The following is a 12,983-nucleotide window of genomic DNA, read 5'->3' as shown; positions in this document are numbered from 1 at the left end:
GACAAATGAGAACAGCAGAGGAACAGGAAGAGAGGAAGTTTGAAAGCGCTTCTACTCAGCTGCAGAAGTTTGCAAATGTAGTTACACAGCTACCTGCAGAGCTTGAATTTTACGAGCCTCTTCTTGCTGGATAGTGTTGGCCATACTCCCCTTCATCTCATGCAACACAGAATACAGACCATCAAATTCTTCATCCAGCTCACTGATTGCATTAGAAGAGTTTACCTGAGAAGAGAATCAAAAATGCTGTTTACACCAGAAACAATGCAAACCAGCCTTTTAGACTGAAATTCACATTACCACTTCAGAACTTGGGACTGCTCCTCAACTTAGCCACGGGGAACAGCACTAGGAATGATGGACACATCCCAAGCATACTCTGCATGGGGACACTGGATGCTCAAATTCTATGATACTTCTGTGGCACTTCAATTCTAGGATACTTAAACTTGCAGAGAACCAGCATATCTGGCAGCTTTGTTCCACACCAAAAAAAGCCTTCAGTCCTTTCCCACAAGTGGATTCCTAGATTTCTGGAAGGAGGTAGTCATCCAGTTCCATGTAAAGTGATTTAATTTCATACTAAAAACTGCACTCAAGACACCAGTTTAAAGATCTGATGGACAATTTCCATTTCTGCAGTTAACTTGTCCCAGCTTTAGCATCAAACAACTTATGGCTGACTGACAGACTAAAAGAACCTACACCTCATCCTCGTGTAGATGCTTTACCAACTGGGCCTAACTTTCAGCTTAAGCCCAACAATTTGCAACTACTGACAAGATGAAGAGAAATAACTCTCTCACAAGTACCAGGATGGTCTAGACTTCCAACATGAAGGTGTGCTTGGAACTTGATTCTCACAGCCCATTCCTTAGACCCCACCCCGTTTGGGACTAACAGAACTGTCCTCACCTCTCAGCAACAAGCCATGACCCTTAATACAATATATACCTGAACATTTGATATTGTATGGTTCAGCATGTCAATGAAGTTGTGAATTTCATCATTTTTGTTCACCAGAGTACTGACAATCCTCTGCAGAGTCTCCTAGAAATACAAAAACAAGTGAGAGAAGTTGTAAAAGTGCCTTGTAATTTTTTAAATCATCATCATTCCAACAGACACAAAACCTCATCATAAACATCCCAGTTATGGCCAATTCAACTCACATTCTGATGGGATCAGGAAATGCATTTTGTTAGAAAAAAGAAAGTATTATCAAACGTCTAAGAAGCATTCCACAAAACAGAAGATCTCCAGGTGTTGAGGGGAAATCAAGAACCTGGTTTATGATACTCCACTGTGTCACATGTTTTGCTCTACACAAGAACACCTACTGGCCTCACCTTCTGGCACACACAGTTTCTCCAGATGACAAAGCCAGTGCTTGTGCAACACAAGAGAGAACCACCAAAGAAATTTAAAGGTGGCAAAAGGTAACCCAGAATTCAAACCTGCATGTCCTAGTGTCAAAAGAAGCTAAAGAAGTGTTAAATAAACAAGCTGACAGTTTATTGTATACACAGAATAAATCTGTAACAGCGATCTGTAAACTTGTTCTACAAGTGGCAAAATATTTGTGTGAATAGTTTCTCTATTCCAATTAAAAGTGATCTCAAAGAATAAAGCTTTCTGAGAGCTGAGAAAGGGAATCAAGGTCATTTCAGTGATGTACTAATCCAGATGTTCAAAAAGCAGCAGATTCAGTTCACAAAACACATACCAAGTGTGCAAAACATACACATCAAAATGTATTTTAAATTAACTAAGACTGCCAAGTCTAATTTTGTTGAGTAGCCAGTCACATATTCTAAGACTTTGACAAAAACACATCCTTGTGTGGTACTTAAATCAAGCTGCTCAATGAAAGCTCAAAGCATATCACTGTAGTTAAGGAAAAACAAAGGACAAGGTGAGGAAGTGACTAAGAATTTTCTGTAATTTTACTTCAGAATGGTTGGTAAGAAGTTTCAGAAGAAAATCTAACTCTAAAATGCCAGATTTGCCTCTTTAAAAACTAGTAACTCCTGTGTAAATTATAATTAATAATTATTACTCAGCTGGACTCAGAGGTTCAATTGCTCAGTTGACAACATTCAGGAAATCATGGCATGAAGAAATAATAAGCACACTTTAAAAACAGCCAGACCACCAGAGGGATGTTGCACAAGTCCCTTCCACAAGCAATTCCTTAATAACCATGTACTATTTAGGTCACATTTGTCTGCTGGAAAGCAAGAAAAATCTTATATCCATTTATAATATCCACAGTGAACCTCAATATCCAGTGTAAGGAACTTCTCCACTAGCCCTAAGCCATGCTCCTTCCTCTTTCTTCTGACCCCTTCCCAGCAGTTTCCAACAAACCTGCAATGAGGTATTTATTGGTTTGCTCACAGAGTTGAACAAGCAGAGCAAAAGTGAATTTTTTGTGCTTTTAGCACAGGTGTCAATGGTGTTATGTGCACAGGTAACAGACCCGCTGACACTGATGCAGTCAGGACTCTGAGAGCAGAAACAAGACCCTGGTTTCTCCCAGAAACAAGAGTACAGCAAGTCTTGATCACTTCATTACTGAGCCTTTTTGTTGTCTGGTGAAAACTGAGCACGTCTAAAGACAGTTCTGTGCACATTAGAACAGGAGATGAATTGCCATTGTCCAACCAGCTGCTTCTGCATTCCCCACTGACCAGAGACAATTGTTGTCACAGGCCAGAGAGCCTGGAGATAAGCCTTAGATCCCATGAGCAGAACTGCCCATTTGGATGAACACGGAAACTCACAATCCTCTTTCAGCAAGGCTCTTAGGGCTTACTCAGTTGCAACACATGGGGGAAGAAGTCTTCTTGTACATAGTGCTGACCATTGGCGTTGGGTTTCACAGCCACATCACGATTAAAGGAGAAGATCTGTGTGTGAAGATCACTGAAAAAGCCTTCAGACAGGCAAACACACAGCAACAGCTGGAAAATGGGTGTTAAAGTTTTCCACTATGCCTAAAGTTAAAGTCAACTGACCAAGCACAGTGATCAGAATGTTCTTTTTTAAGCAAGCCACCCATTTCTCTGGAAAGAAATTCAACCAGGTTTGGTCATATTTGACTGAGTTTAAATGCCTACTAAAAATACCCACGAGCAGCAGACCGGATTTTTCCAACACACCAATGCACAAACCACCAGAACAGAAAGGCAGCTTTTAGGCATCACTAGCTTACAGTATTTTCTAATCACTGATATGCAATACACAGACTTTCTTCCAAATGTACCAAGACACATGCCAAATTAAAAACACACTGCACTCTTGCCATTTCTTCCTTTAAGGGCCACTTCCGAAAATTCTCTACAATTTCATGCAACAAAAAGGGTTCTGGAAGAATTACCAATGGAAGTAGCAACTGAGGCCCACACTCTAAGTTACTTCATAGAAGTATTTCAACAACACCAAGCTCAGTAAAGCTTCTTGGTATTTCTGCACTGAAAGAAAGTTAACTCTATTGCATGCAGCATTTAACAGAATTGTATTACAAGTGATGTTCTTTTAGCTTCCCCTCTGACCTCTCTCTGAGTTCACTTTCAAATGAATTATCCAAACATTATGACATGTTTATTACACAAGTCATTTTTGCTGCTGTCAGTGAGCTTCATACTCTTCTTCCCTTCTATGTCCTAATCTTACTCTCTGAATCTAATACACTTTGCAGGAAAAAAAGAAAATGCATGATATTGGTAAACCAACAGTGTGATGCACAAAGGATGAAGAAGAAAGAAGGATGTGATAAAGAATGGAAAGCCCTAAAACATGTGGTAGTTTGCAGTCTTGCCAGATGGATAAAAACAAACTCTCCTTTGAATAGCGAGTAACTACCATGACACAGCACCTCCTAAAGCACAGGCACTTCATAAAAGAGTAAACTTTGATACATTAAACAATTGCAGCAGTTCTGTTTAAGAAGAAAGCTACCAACTTGCTCAAGCTCATACTGAAGGCTTATGACCTGACTGCACACTCAGCAGTGTCTGAAGCAGTCGGGACTCAGACAAAATTGTGAGGTATTTTAGCCTTCACGTCCAGATCATATTTCAAAGAGGACATGCTTACATAGCCCCCATTCATTTAATCTTCTGCTCTTGTCAACACCTTGAAGCTGCCAGAGTTTGAAGAACTTCATGCAGTACAGGTGACAGGAGCAAATTTAACCAGTGTTAGAGAAAGTGCTGTAGAACATGAGATTCACTGCATTTTACTACTGTATTCAGAACCTCCGAGCAGCACTGAAATTCAAACGTGACCCCATTCAGAAACATCCACCCAGAGCACCCACGGCAGCTGCAGCCCTCATTTATTCCTCCTCCAAAGAGACTGAGCTCACAAACATCAAGCAGGAGAAGACCCAAATTCACACAGTTCCTCCCCAAAACACACTTTATGGCCACTCCACATCTCACCTTCCAAAGCCCCTGTTCAGAGGTCACAGTTGCTAAGCATAAACAAGCACGTTTTAAGCAGAATGAGTTACACAGAGGTACAAGACTGTGGGATTCAGCAGGATGCTTGCTTAGTTTGACTTGCTTAGGATGAGCAGCTGGATTGGCTGAAGCCCTGGGCCACAAGCTGTGCACTCACACCAAGATCTGTTCTCAGCTGGAAAAGGGTTAATTTCCTCAGTAATTCCCCTTGATCAGCTGGTACAGGGCTGGGTTTTGGCTTCAGGATGTGAAGAATACTGGTGACACCCTGATGTTTTGGTTGTTGTTAAGTAACACTGACCCCAAGTCTGGGGCTCTTTTAGTTTCCCAAGCTCTGCCAGCGAGCAGGTGCACTGGAAACACAACCCAGAAGACAAGGAGGCTACAGCTGTCACCAGAAACTGCAACTCAGCAAGGTGAGAACAGTGAACAATGAACAGCTTGTGTGGACGCTGAGGAAGAACCCAAAGAGGTGTCAGAGCACCCCAGATGAAAAATCACCCCTGGACCAAGACCATGTGAGGGGCAGATGCAAAGTCAACAGGGTAGAACTGCTCGAGCTGACCTGCTGCTGTACCACTCCACTAAATTATTTATTTTGATGAATCTGACACTATTGAGGTTCACCTGGGGCTGAGCTTGAAGAAACTGCGACTCCTGGAACGGGGTGAGAATGCTCAGGCAGCAACTTCTTTAACACACACATGAGCACAAACACTTCACTGAAGTATCAAACACCCCCAACCTGTAAATTTCAAGCCATCCTGGCACCAAGTTACTCCCACTCATAAGCCATTTTCCAAGCTGAGGAAAGCACAGTCCTCTCAGAAGCAGCAACAGAAGCCCTTTTGCACCGACACACCGAGAGCCAAAAGGTTGAGTCACAACTTTTTGCAGGGAGTATCATTTTCAGAAAGCCCCAACCCTTGGCCAAGCACATCTCAGTGACCTCTCCGAGGAGTGGGGGCGATGGCAAGGCTGGCAAAGAGGGAATTGTAAGGCAGCAGCCACAGCGGAGAGAAACCCTACAAAACGCTTTTAGGCATTAATTCCCTCCAGATTACATCAGTGGCAAACAGATGGGCTTATGTACGCACCGTAATCCCTTAGGACAGGGACACACAGGGTGAAAGGGCGCCGCAGCGCTGCCGCACTTCGCTACAGGACCGCGGGAATTCTTGGGGTGGGAAAGGACCTCTGGGATCATCCAGTCCAACCCTCTGCCAAGGCAGGGTCACCTCGAGCGGGTGACACAGGAACGCGTTCAGGTGGGGTCGGGATGTCTCCAGAGTCAGGGAGACATTCCTTGCTTCCCGCAACACCGGCGGGGAGCGAGCGGAGCCGGGACGCGCCTCTGGATGCGCATCCCCCGAACTCCCCCAGCATCCCGGGCGGGGGCACCTCGTCCCCCGCGCCGCTGCCCTCCCGCACCGCCCCCTCCCCAGGCAGCCAGGCCGAACTCCGGGAAACACCCAACACTCCCTGGAAAAACCCCGCCCGGGCCGGCGCGGCCACTCACGCGTTCCTCGTCCATGGTGCCGGGAGCGGCGCGGCAGGGAAAGGGACGCGGGGTGCGGGATGCGGGGACGGGGGATGCGGGATGCGGAGATGGGGGATGCGGGAAGCGGGGATGCGCTCCCGGTCCCGCCGCTCCCCCCACTCCGGGATGAGCGGCCCCGCGGCCCCGCCCCGCCCGCACGGAGCGTGCGCGCGCCTGCGCGACCTCCGCCGCTCCCGGGGCCGCGGGTTCCAGTCCCCACTCGGACCGGACCCGGATGGGATGGCAGGAGAGGGGAGTGGGATTGGGAGGTGTTTCCCGTGCTGGTCCCTTCGCCCCTGGGCTGTGTCAGGCGTGCCAGGCGCCTGCTTAGTCTCATTAATGCACCTCCAAGGTGGGTGCCAAGAGGATGCTGCCAGACTCTCCAAGGACCAGTGGCCAGAAACTGAAACACAAAAGTTCCTCTCAACATGAGGAAAAACTCGTTTCCATAGAGCAGGGCAGAGCACTGGAACAGCTGCCCAAAGGAGTCGTGGAGTCTCCCTCTTCTGCAGACATTCCAAACCCATCTGGACATGTCCCTGTGTCACCTGCTCCAGGTGACTCTGGTTGCACTGGATGATCTCCAGAGGTCCCTTCCAACCCTAACAGTTCATGATTCTGTGCCACCATGCCCCAGGGCAACAGGAGAGAGCAGGGAGGGGACAGGGACACACACCCCAAAACCCCCTCCAGGGTGACTCCAGGGGAACACCCAGCTACACATTCCAGGGGATTGCCCTCGCCAGGGGCGATGCCACACAGCTGGGAGACTGTACCTCTGTCCTTGGAATAGTGCAACATCTGCAGTCTCAGATGTTACACCCCATCCCTCCTCAAGGTCCCTCCCAAGCCATTCCATGATTCACAGAATCAATCAGGTTGGAAAAGACATCTGAGATCGTCAAGTCCAACTGGTGACCCAACACCACTCCATCAACCAGACCATGGCACTGAGCCCAGTCTTTCCTTAAACATCTCCAGGAATGGTGACTCCACCACCTCCCTGGGCAGCCCATTCCACTGTCTAATCAGCCCATCTGTGAAAAAATTCCTCTTAATATCCAACCTGAACCTCCCCTGGCACAGCTTGAGGGCCATGTCCTCTCATCCAGCCACAGGTTGCCTGAGGGAAAAGCCCAATGCCCACCTGGCTTCATCCTTCTTTCAGGTAGTTGGAGAGAGAGATAAGGTCCCCCCTGAGCCTCCTTTCCTCCAGGCTGAACACCTCCAGCTCCCTCCAGACCCTTTGCCAGCTCCGGTGCCCTTCTCTGGACATCATTCCATCATGTGTGTATTAGGTCAGACATCCTCTGAGACAGCTTTGCTTTATCTCACAAGTCCCTAATCCAATCTTAAAGACCTTTTTTTTGAGCCCTGTGGTGCTGGAAAGGCATGGCAGTTTTGTGAGGATAGGGTTTGGCAGAGAGGCAGCCATAAAGCAGCTGCTGGGCTGGAATGCAGCATTGTGGTTTTCTGGCAGCTCTGAACACTGGTAGGAAAATGCAGTGCTTTTCACAGGGATGCTTTTCACAGGGATGCAGCGATGGTGAAGTGAAGGTGGCAAAAGATGCCTCTTCAAACCCATGTCTGCCTCTGTGAGTCCTGTCTCTCCATGGCTGTGTATTCTTCACTGGGAGCACGGCACAAATCCAGGGCAAGAGGAAGTGCAGAAGCGGCAAAGTGGTGTCGCCTGCCAAGAGATGTAGCTCCAGTCTTTGCAGCTCCATCCAGAGATCCCCTGGGGCTGCATTAACTGGCACAGCCTGGGCCTTGGCTGAAGTTTGGACGTTTATGTGGTCTCCCAGGTACCCAATATCCTATTTGTTCCCATCAACACCCACAGCCTGTGCTGGTAGTTTCCATTTGAAACCATTGGAAAGAAGAGGAAGAAAAACCATGTCTGGTCATGCCACCATTCAGGCTGAGGCAAAGAGACTTACCATGACCATAAGCCCATGAATCAAAACTTGGTGTTTTTCCCAAGCAGTTAAGCAAAAATCCCTCAAAAATCCAAGGGGACTTTTGGTGGTTTAGCCTGGGAAAGAAGTCGGCAGCTGAGTTAGAAATAGTGCCCGTGGTCACCCAGGGTTGCCAATAACATCAGCCTCAGGAAAGGGCACATTTGGCTCTGAAAGCACCTCTTAATTCCAGATCTGGACTATGTGGGAAGATTCAACCCCACACCTTCCCATATACCTTCTCTTTTCTAAACTGCAAATGCAGGGAAAGGGTCATCATCATGAAATTACTCCCAAATTTTATGGGTTTCTTGAGCACTCGTGGAGACACAAGTTCAGAGGAGGCCACCAAAATGATTAGAGGGATGGAGCATATCTCATACAAGGAAAGGCTGAGAGACTTGGGATTGTTCAGCCTGGAGAGGAGGACGTTTTGGGGTGACCTAATTGCGACTTTCCAATACCTGAAGGGAACCTACAGGAAAGCTGGAAAGGGAATTCTGACAAGGCCATATAGTGAAAGGACAAGGGAGAATGGATTCCAATTAAAGAGAGTAGGTTTAGATTAGATATTAGGAGGAAGCTCTTCACTATGACAGTGGCGAAGCCCTGGCACAGGTTGCCCAGAGCAGCTGTGCATGCCCTATCCCTGGAAGTGTCCAAGGACACGTTGGACGGGGCTTGAAGCAACCTGGGCTAGTGAAAGCTGCCCCTGGCTATGGCAAGAGGGTGGAACTATCTGATCTTTAAGTTCTGTTCCAATCCAAATGATTCTATCATTCGTTGGCATTGAGCAACAAAAGACCCATGAAGAATAAATTCTAGAGAGTTGTTGGTGTCCTTTTTTCCCGATGGGAGATTTTTAAAAGAGAAAGGGCTGGTGAGAAGAAACACTTCAGGTGATTAGAGTTGGAACCTGTAATGACATAATGCTTCCTTATACACTGGGAAATTGGGGAACATGACAGGAACAAGTACAATTTTTAGGAAGCCCTTGGGAGCCCTGATACTGGACAAAAGCCCTGTTAAGTTGGGTGCCTGACAAGCAGATGGTCTCTAAAGTAAAGCATGGGCAGAAATGCTGCTGGCAGGATGCTGGAGGGCAGAGAGAATATCTTCTAAGTTGAAGCACTTAGCGTATTTTAGGCCAAAAAACAGATGTCACAGAAAGAAGACCCAAAGGAAAGAATAACTAGAAGTCAAGAGGAGGAGGAAATACTTCAGGTACCTAAAACTAAAATGGCCCAACTTAGGTCATCATACAATAATACAGTTCAAAGTTGCATTTAATCTGTGTCCACACAGGATAGTGAATTATGGGCAACTATTGATCGAAACTTTCTTTAAAGCAAAGTTTAGAAATTCAAGAAAGGACTTTTCCCCAGACTCACTTTCTTCTGGCACCAAACATACTGCTTTCTTACATTTAACACCTGAAGCTTAAACCAAGCATTCAGCCTTACCTGTCCGCCTCCTAGAAGCACTTACTATCTTGAGACTCATGAGAATTGGAATATTAATATTCTATTCTTCCTGCTCTGGGCATAATAATACGCCATTATTCTGTTTTCTTCAAACAGCAGTTGGACTGCAGCACTTACATTTCTTTGCAGTGTCAGACATATCTATGCATTGTGAGAGGAGGAGGCAGCAGGTTGTTGCATTTTTGTATGGAAGAAGGCTTGGGAGTGTTGTGAGATTGCTTGCAAAAAGTGAATTTCTGAGCAATCCAAACTGCTTCAGCTCCGTGAGAATCACGCAGATATTTCAGCTTGCAAGGACATACACCTGCTGTTTGTCCAGTAGGCGACGGTCACTCCTGGCAAATGTTTTCATGAGAACGTCTCAACTGCCTTCCTGATCTCCGGACATGGACCTCAAAACATCGGCATGAGATAATACAAACACTGGACTTGTGAGAGATAGGCTTTTAACCAATTAGAAGTTCTAGGGTGTTGGGGTGAGACCTTTTTAGCCAATAAGATGTACCTCTAACCCTATATAAACCGTGTGCTGTGTGAAATAAAAGTTCTTCACTATAAACTTCATAAGCTTGTTGGTGAAGTCCTTCTGTCATGACTCAAGTGTGGGGTGATGGGCTGATAACCCTTAATGAGTTGAGGGAAATGCCTCAGCCCCCCTGGAGGGATGCTCCCAGCCGAGGACAAAAGCTTTCAAACTTAAACAAGATTAACAAAAGATGGAGTGTTGTTAAAGAATCACAGGGCCCTTTTTTTGATATCTTCTATGAATACTCAAGGAGCCACCCCTCTCAGGCATCTGTATCACCTCCCAGAACATTGACTATAGCCACACGAAACCACCTGAAGAAAAAAAAAGGTATAAAAAGAAGTGCAGTTTAAAACTGCAGCTGAGGGGGAGAAATACCATGTCTCTGCAGGGAGTAACTGCTGGCAGCTTGTCCTGCCTCCTCTTACTTCCTGGAACAATGCAGGGGTAAGGAAACTATGTGCTTTCTATACTGTATACTTTACTTTCTTAACTTTACTTTCTTACAAAGCTTATTCCTTTATACATTCTATCTTACATCTTATGCTAACAGCTACTTTGATTCTTACTCTATAAGCACCTTCTTAACCGTGTTTTGCTACTATAACACTAATAATAGTAACTTGCTTTACACTTTGCTACTTTCAGTGTGCAGCTTCTTTTGCAACATGTGTGTTGATAAGAAGCAGCTCTGTTCTTTTGTGTTGCAGAGAGAGTGGTGTGAAAGCTATTTTATTGCCCTATGTTATTAAAAGGGTGTCTAGACAAGTGTTTTAGGTGGTTGTGTTTCTAGTTAGTAGTTTTTGTTGCTAGTTGAGTTTAGTGTGCTTGTCTCTGTAAAATTTGTTTTGTGCAGGTTTCTTTTGGGGTCTTTTTATTATCAATTAAATACAATGTTGCAGCTAAACCTTATCACCAGCAACAAGAAACCCACAGTAACTGTCAAATACTTGTATTGATAAATGTTATTTCAGAAGCTGTTGTGGGGAAAGTTCTTTTCTTGCTATTAAGTGTGGTCTCATAGCAGAGGTTGGGAGCCCTTCCAACCTGTGTGCTATCCCTGTCAGTAGGCAGTGTTGGGTACAAAAGGATCTAATTTCCTGGAGATGCTTATATAGCTATAAGTTCTTCTTTCGCTTAAGAGTGGTCCTGATTGCAGATGTTAGAAATCCTTCCAACCTGTGTGCTAGCCATGTTGTTAGGCAGTGTTGGGAAACATAAGGCTCTAATTTTCTGGAGGCGCTTATTGCTAATAAATTTCCTTGGCTTAAGTGTGGTCCTCATAGGGGAGTCAAAAATCTTTGCAGCCTGTGTGCTATCCCTGTCGATAGGCAGTGCTGGGTTCATAGAGTTTTGATTATCCCAAGGGTGCTTATAGCTAATAACTTTATATTAATACAAGTGGGACTAGAAGTCTTTGCATTTCTGTCTCTCCTCCCTTTCATGTGATACTCAAGGAAATAAGATTTGTGAAATTTCCTTCTCCTCTCCAACAGTTTCTGTCACCTCTCTCGGAGTGTTTTGACGCATATCAAGGACAGAGGACAGTGGGCAGAGGACAACAGGCTTTCCTTCTGTTCTTTGAATCAGTCACTGCGCTGAAGGGAACACAGTAAGGTTTTATTTATGTGCATGCAGAGAAGGCTGTGGCTATCAAATCTGCTTTGTTGTTTCTACAGGCTCTGCAACCATTTAAAATTAAAATCTACACACACACATTGGTTTGCAACGAGAACTGTGTGTCGTCCACTTAGTATAGTAGAGCTCTGGTTTTTGATGAATTTTCTTAGTAGTCTTCTACTTAGAAAGGGAAGAGAGTAAAATGCTTTATGAGACTTGAACAACTGATTTTTCTCCACTGGAATGCACACAAAAATCTACTGCATTTCTGGTTTTATACACCTACAGTTGTTACAAATATATTTGTAAATCTAACTGTGGAAGTAGTTATGCTAAGGTTTACGGGGTTTAACTGGGCCTGTGGTGAAACAGTAGTGGGGGCCCAGAAACTATTGGGAATTTGCTAGGAACGGCAGGACAATAATTAAAGTGATTAGTGAAGTAAATAGAACCTGAGGAAGAAAACAAACTGTTGCTTAAAGATAAGATTAGAATCAACATATGTAAAAGGTTTGGTGATGGGGGCCTAATTAACCAGAATCCTGTGTTAGACGAGCGTGGTAGATTTTTAACCCTTGGAGACGGACATCAATTGTATACATATAACCTATGTAACTGATTTATGAACGAGACCGTGTGTCTTTGTGCACGTACAACGCTGTAGAAAAAGTATAAAAGCTGTCTTCAAGAATGGCTCGTTGGAATCCTGGCTTAGGACAATAGTCCCCAGGTTTCCCGGGCCCAGCAAATAAAGCACCGCATAAACTGATACTCTGTCGGTTTGTGTTTCTGTGAATGGGCAACAGTGTGTTTTAACCTCAGCTGCAAACCAAGTCCTATGCAGACACTCTCTCACTGCCCCAGTAGCAGGATGGGAGAGAGAATCAGAAGAGCAAAAGTGAGAAAAGTTGTGGGATGAGATAAAGATGGTTTTACAGGTAAAAAAACGCCCCACACTTCTGTGGGGCCTGCTATGAGGGATTACAGTACCACCTCAGCTCCGTGAGGTTTGACCCATCTCTTCCACCCTCCACGCACACACACCCACAAACACCCACCCCTCAAGGTCTTTCCAACCCAGCACTTACTCATCTGATGTCTAACACACCCCTAGTGGGGCATGAGGGGGAAGGGAGAAAGGCAGTAGAAGGGAGAGAAAGACTGTGTGAGGGAAGACACAATTTATTTCCTTTTTCCTTGCATACATAAAGAGCTGCAAGAGCTCTGCTAATGCTGCCCTCTTAGAAGGTTGGAGAGAATCCTGAGGGCTGGGGAACCTCCTGTTCGGGGGGTGCTGGAATACCACAGGCAATCACTCCTTGCCCTGGCTGGGAGCAGAGGGGTTGAAGCTGCTGCCCTGGGCAGAGGAACCTGCCACTGCCACTG

General features: G+C 45.5%; 1 protein-coding gene across 6 annotated transcripts in view; it reads right to left on the bottom strand.

Moving 5' to 3' along the window:
* The window catches only part of LOC139684771 (FSD1-like protein), a 28,247-nt gene extending 22,113 nt beyond the window's left edge, over positions 1 to 6,134 (bottom strand). For all 6 annotated transcript variants that reach the window (XM_071581027.1, XM_071581031.1, XM_071581028.1 and 3 more), the window contains exons 1-3: positions 5,989 to 6,134; positions 955 to 1,050; positions 94 to 225 (exon numbers count right to left, since the gene is read on the bottom strand). In XM_071581027.1, coding sequence (XP_071437128.1) covers positions 94 to 225; positions 955 to 1,050; positions 5,989 to 6,003 — 243 coding nt within the window. In that variant the 5' untranslated portion in view covers positions 6,004 to 6,134. The remainder of the gene's footprint in view (positions 1 to 93; positions 226 to 954; positions 1,051 to 5,988) is intronic.
* Positions 6,135 to 12,983: the final 6,849 nt, after the last annotated feature.

This window comes from Pithys albifrons, chromosome Z (genome assembly GCF_047495875.1).
Source record: "Pithys albifrons albifrons isolate INPA30051 chromosome Z, PitAlb_v1, whole genome shotgun sequence".
NCBI classification, from domain to species: Eukaryota; Metazoa; Chordata; class Aves; order Passeriformes; family Thamnophilidae; genus Pithys; species Pithys albifrons.
The sequence above is the reverse complement of the archived record's forward strand: the minus strand, read 5'-3'. Positions and strand labels throughout refer to the sequence as shown.